At 44.1% G+C, this 6,582-nt stretch overlaps 1 protein-coding gene across 2 annotated transcripts in view; it reads left to right on the forward strand.

The window, feature by feature from the left end:
- Positions 1–6,582, forward strand: part of POLR3A (RNA polymerase III subunit A) — a 42,727-nt gene that overhangs the window by 4,691 nt on the left and 31,454 nt on the right. For both annotated transcript variants that reach the window (XM_063101937.1, XM_063101938.1), the window contains exons 6-10: positions 3,343–3,582; positions 3,759–3,921; positions 4,087–4,223; positions 5,345–5,448; positions 6,202–6,343. In XM_063101937.1, the coding sequence (XP_062958007.1) occupies positions 3,343–3,582; positions 3,759–3,921; positions 4,087–4,223; positions 5,345–5,448; positions 6,202–6,343 (786 nt within the window). The remainder of the gene's footprint in view (positions 1–3,342; positions 3,583–3,758; positions 3,922–4,086; positions 4,224–5,344; positions 5,449–6,201; positions 6,344–6,582) is intronic.

The raw sequence follows: 6,582 nt of genomic DNA on the forward strand, positions 1-6,582 counted from the left end.
GATCCCCTTACCGATCATCTTTAAAAAAAAATTAAAAGATATGTTACATTTCTCCTATTAAAGACTTTAAAATTATAGCTGTACAGGGCATAAACTGTGAGGAATACTGTTTCTCACGTGGATTATGAAGTACAAGAAAATTGCATGCAGTAAGAATGGACGGAATTGATGAGCAGCCCCTGTGGAGATGGGCATGAGAAGGGAGAGATCAGAGGTGATCACAGGGGCACTGGAGAAAGGGTGGTGCTCTTGAAAACTGGGGGGTGGGCATCAGCAATTGATTCAAGTGAAGTGTCTCTAAGGCAGTTAGAACTAAGTGACTGCAGGGCTGCAGGCTCGGAACGTAGGGCTGTCCTTCTGCAGCTCTGGCAGTGAGGCGTTCTCTAAGCTGGCAGTGGCCTCAGGTAGTGTGCAGGAGGGGAATGTGCTATCTTGGCTGTGGCCTTGCCTGCATCTCCCCTGCTCTCACTCTGCTCTGCTCCCAGACCAGCCTCCCTGACACCCCAACACCACCTTCCTCCTGCCCGTCCTCTGCCCAGCAACCTGTGGGCACTGTCTCTGCTTGTACAGACCTGCAGACACCCTCAGCAGTTGCAGTGATTTCTCCTCTAGTGCCTGAGAGGTGTTTTGTTTCACAAAGCCTCCTAAATAATTTGGCCCAGGAGGGACCCCCTCCTGATTAAGAGGCACCTGTCTAGTGCATCCAGCTTGGCTCTCAGGGCGTCTCCCACTGCCACCACCTCCCTGTGCACCCAACCCCAGTTTACCCAAGATGACGGCCTGGAGGTGGTTTAAAGTAGTGGTTAAGAGCCTTGATTTTGGGGTCAGATAGACCTGACAGTAGAGCCCAGCACTGCCGCTTGCTAGCACTGTGACCTCCAGCCTGTGACCCTACCTGGACTTCAGTTTCCTCATCCAGGAAACGGGGATTACGAGGGGTTCTGCTTTAGGGCTGCTGTGAGGATTAAGAGATGAGTCCCAAACCAAGTGCTTAGCCTAGTGCCTGCACAGAGTGAGTGCTAGAGCACGGTACCCAGCTGCAGTTGTCCCTATCACTGCCCCACCCCGCATCGTAATCATCCTGGAAGGAGATGAGGTCCATCCCACCGCTCTGCTTGGGTGCTGGTACTCGCATTCTCCTTCAGCTTTTGAAGCCTCCCCACTGCTTAGCTGGTCTCATGCAGCCTCCTCAGCTACCTGGAACTCTTGTGATCTCCCCCTTCCCCGAGCCACGTATACATTGTCGGTGCCACACATGACACTTGATGTCACTTGTGATCCATCTTGTATATTTCTTGTTTCTTCTGCTAAGCTTGGTCTGTGACAAGATTCATTTTTGTCTGATGCCTGTCCTGGTGCTTGGAGCAGTGGCCAGTCCTCTGTGGTCATTAACTGGTCCTGGGTCTTCTTACACCACGTAGGGTGGAGGGTAAAACACGAATTCACCATTTGTCTAGTTCCAGGCAGCCTCCCTCGGAGTGGGCCCCTTACTCACATAAGGGTTGCAGCACCATTGAGTACATGCACCTTTGAGGGGAGGGGCAGCACGCAGACACGTGGGCATGTTGCCCCACTGCTGTGATGAATCTCAGGATCGGCCATGTCCTGACATGTTCCCCTGCCCACTTAATATTCAGGAACGTGGCACCCATGCCTTTATGGGCAATATGCATGACCGAGTTGAGAGACATCCCAGAGCAGTGGTTCTTGACCTTCTCTGGGTCACAGACCCCCTTCGGAGATTCGACAGAAGCTATGGACCCTATCCTCAGAAGACTACTGTGTACTCACATCCGTGTTTGACACAAATTCAAGGGTTGGTGGGCCTGCAGACGAGAGTCCTTCCATAGAGGTCATTAGTCCCGTCTCCCCTACTGGGTAGAAATGCCTTCACGATGTCCCTGCAGACAGAGTGACAGGCTGTGCTGGCTGGAACCTTACCAGCCATGTCATCTCACCACCACCCAAGGCAGCCCACACTACATTACTAGAGAGTTCTCGTTAGGCTATTCTTCCTCATGGAAGACTGAGCCCTTCTCCTGTGCAGTGTCCATCGTCCCTGGTCTCTGCTTCCTGGTGCGTAGCAAAAGTCACCAGCACCCCCCTTGTGCCTCTTGGGAGGCAGTTTTTATATCATTCTTGAGTAACTGCTCTTGCTAAGAAATGGTTTCCAGACTCTTGCCAATCATTGTGCCCTTCTGGATGACCTTCAGTTCCATGATATTCTTAATCTATTGTGTAGTAATGACTGTGGTACACTAGGTGAGGTCTGGCCTTTGTCCTATGCCTACAGTTCTGTGAATACACTTGCAGATTTCCTATCTAACTGCCTCAGGTGGTAGTGAGGTGCCCATGGCTGGAAGACAGGGAAGCTAAGGAAGGGAATTCTGCTCTGGGCAATGACCTGGATAGAAGACCTCCTTCCTTCTCCCCACCTACACTGTGATATCCTCTGGAGCAGGACCACAGTAACTTTCTCTCGCTGCACTGTCCTGAAAGCAGTAGCTACTCAAACATTTCTTTTCTAACTTTGTTCCCCTTCTCGTGAAGTTATGCATAGCAAAGTCTGCTTATAACACACACTCTCAGTTATCTTAGATCCCCAGAAAACTTCATAAGCAGGCAATAAAACACAAGCTGACCGTTCTTTTCTTTGATCCTTGGATCTCTCTGATAATTTACATCATTCCTGTATTATGAGTAACTTGTTAACAGCATAGCACTTTCATTAAATGAAGTTATTACAAAGGCAATATAGGATCATTAAAGGAAATTTTAAGTATTAAAAAAGAAGCAAAAAAATTGTAATTCTGCTCACCTAAAGACAGCTCTGTTAACCCCTCAGTGAACATTTCCATTGTCTCCTCTCTGCAGAGATGTACTTTTCCCCTGAAACGAGACCTTACGTACACATTCTTATTTTATTTACTAATATTTTATGAACACTTTTTATGTCAATAGCTACATTTCTCTGGTATCTTTTTTTTTTTTTTAATGGCTTCATAGTTTTCCATGTATACCGTGATTTTATCTTGCCAATAACCCATTAGGCCGTTTCCAACTTTTCACTGTTATGAACACCTTTTGTGAGCATCCTTGTTGCTGAATCTTTGTGTTCATTTCTGAATTACACCCTTTGGAATAATTATGAGAAGTGGAATTGTGGGCGTGTGTAGTTACAGTAAAGGCACCTCCTCAGGGCTCTTGCAGCACAGCGCTCAGCTGTCCTTCGATCCTGAGTCAAGTGGTGGGTGAGGCATGGAGTGTGGGGAGATAAATCCTTGCCCGGCCTGGAGAAAACTTACATGCTCTCTCCATTCCTTCCTTTCCTCCTTTTCATAGGAAAACTTGAATCCCTTAATAGTTCTGAACTTATTTAAACGAATCCCAGCTGAAGACGTTCCTCTACTTCTGATGAACCCGGAAGCTGGAAAGCCTTCTGATTTGATTCTCACTCGACTTTTGGTGCCCCCTTTGTGTATTAGACCCTCTGTCGTGAGCGATTTGAAGTCTGGCACCAACGAAGATGATCTGACAATGAAATTGACAGAAATCATTTTCCTAAATGACGTTATTAAAAAGGTCAGTGCTTCCCATTAGCTTGTAAGTTTTCTAGTATATCCATCCAAAAACTTCTAGTCAGTTATACTGATGCACAATCCTCACAGAAATAATGAAGTCAAAAACTTCTAGTCAGGGAAATGCAAGAAAAATCAAATTGACTAGGTTTGTTCCTACTCATGTTCTGCTCATTTTAGCATCGGATCTCAGGAGCCAAGACCCAGATGATCATGGAGGACTGGGATTTCCTGCAGCTTCAGTGTGCCCTGTACATTAACAGCGAGCTGTCGGGCATCCCCCTCAACATGGCACCCAAGAAGTGGACCAGAGGCTTTGTCCAGCGCCTAAAGGGAAAACAGGGTAGGTTTCTGACCAAATGTGAAGAAAATCGCCCACTGCCTTTGGTACCTTTTTGTGGAGTGTATTTTTAGCTTATCTACTTGGACATCACAGGCTTTCCTCAGTCAGTGCTCGTCATTACCACAGTGTGCCATGAGGACCTATGGTATATTTTTATTTATTTAGGTCGATTTAGAGGCAATCTCTCAGGAAAGAGAGTCGATTTTTCTGGCAGAACAGTCATCTCACCCGACCCCAACCTCCGGATTGATGAGGTAGCTGTACCAGTTCACGTGGCCAAAATTCTAACTTTTCCTGAGAAGGTAAGTGCCGTTCAAAACTGTTCAATTCTTTATATTATTTTAAATCCAGGCTTTTATGTTATATTTTCAGACTCCAAACAGCTGGCAGTGGAAGGTCCCCAGTAACTCACCCAACCCACAGTTTGGTTTATATGAGTATATGTATCTTTCCAGTTTGTTTGGTACATATATAACCTTATTTACTGGTAATATCTACAGTATATGCAGACACAACTGTGTCTGGCTTTATGTGTAAATACATTATACATACTATTCCTTAACTTTTTCCCCCAATAAATAACATCGTAAACACCTTTTTATGTTGGTTCATACCTCATATTTTGAAGTAACTAAATGGTAAACACTTCTCCTGGTTAATTTTCGTAGTATGGGTGATTATTTTTAACACCTTGGAGTCACTGAGTCAAAGACTTTGAACATTTTAAGGCATATTGCTGAATACCGAGAAAGGTGTACCAGTTCACACTTGGAAATGGTATATACAGTCCTTTTTTTTTTTTTTTATTGAGGTCTAGATACTGCAGGGCCTGATAACAAGAGGATGGTTGATTGGCTTTACCTTTGAAATTCACAATCAACCCAGATTATAGATATTTCTGGTAATACTTGTATAGAGTGTCCTCAGTTAAGTTACTAATGATCCATGAGTTTCTTTCTGTGAAATGGTGCTCCGTGAGGCAATTGTCCTAGAACTTACAGAGCTTGGCCAAGGCAGACCTAGAGCCTTTGGTGCTGGTGTCATAACTGTTAAACCCTAGAAGCCCCTTATAAATAATTGCAGATGGTTTTGCCACCTGTTTCTGGGATCATAGAATGTGCTAGAAGGTCCCTCCCTACAGATCAATCCAGCTCACTCATTTTACAGAAAGGGAAACCAAAGGCCAGGAAAGGACTTGGCCATGTCACCCAGCAAGTGAGTGACAAAGTTGAGACTGAAACCCGTGCTCCTGTTTGCCAATCCATTGTACTCATTACACTCAAGACCATGGGCAGCAGGCTGCCTGGGTGTATCTTTTTTTCTCCTAGAATCTACATAAGGAAAGCAAAGATAAAGACACAATTCAGTAGTTTGCTAACTATAGAAACCCGAGAGGATCTTATTGTTTTTTACTGTCCTGCAGGTGAACAAAGCAAACATCAGTTTTTTGAGAAAGCTGGTTCAAAATGGCCCTGAAGTTCACCCAGGAGCTAATTTCATTCAGCAGAGACATACCCAGATGAAGAGGTAACACATTTCCAGTTTAGTCAGATTTAGCTACCTTCTCATGCAAAGTTCACTGTCTCCATGCTCAGCCACAGAATGCAGTCCAGAGTACAATTTCTGTGACATTTTGGCTTATGGGAAATATCTTTTTAAATTGCAGAGATATGTCATTTGTTCTTCTTAGTTACTCAATGTACATGAACTGCTCATTTGCTCCTGGCCTATAACATTATCGGATCCATGTGGGCAAATACCTTGGGATGCAAACGTGGATTATTTTCTGTGTCACCTGGGCTCTCAGGGCTTTCCTCGGTCTGCTCATAACCAGTGGTACTCATTTCACCAACTCTGGCTCTCCCAGCAAGATGAACTGACCACCAGTGCCTTCTTATTTCATGAAAGGGTTTTATCCACAGGACCCTGTGGGAGAAGGTGATTTATTACTGTACGAGGGTACTTCAAAAGGTCCATAGGATGATTCATATTATCTTTTAATTCTATTTTTCCATGAATTTTTTTGAAGTACCCTCATATTTCTGTGATTCTAAGACACACTTTTTTCATGTCTTAGCATTTTTAAATTAGGAAATATATTACAATCAATTTGTCATAGTTTAATAGGCAGCTTTTTTCTTGGTAATACATTAATGATATGGAGGCATCTTAGATTTGATGAAATGTGATCATTCTATAGATCGAGTCCTGATCTGAAGAGGGAGAAACTTGGTGAGGGATCTTTGTTCTCACAGGTCACGTTTATTGTTGTGTGTTCAGGTTTTTGAAATACGGAAATCGGGAAAAGATGGCTCAGGAGCTCAAGTATGGCGACACTGTCGAGAGACACCTCATAGATGGGGATGTGGTGCTGTTCAACCGGCAGCCCTCGCTGCACAAGCTGAGCATTATGGCTCATCTGGTCAGTATGAGACAGCCACTTTTTCTGTCGTGGAACTTTGCTGTGAGTGTTCAGTGCTAAATTCTGGACTCCTAAAGTTAAAATTGCCTGTAATCTCAAGTTTTCATAACCTTTGATCTCCCTCTTCTCTCACATTTTTGTTTCAGTGAAACTTTAAAAATGTCAAGATTCTCTTCAGTTTTTTTAATACTTATAAATGTAATATTCATACACAACAATAAAACAGAGAGTATCTAATT

This window comes from Cynocephalus volans, chromosome 7, assembly GCF_027409185.1.
Source record: "Cynocephalus volans isolate mCynVol1 chromosome 7, mCynVol1.pri, whole genome shotgun sequence".
NCBI lineage: Eukaryota > Metazoa > Chordata > Mammalia > Dermoptera > Cynocephalidae > Cynocephalus > Cynocephalus volans.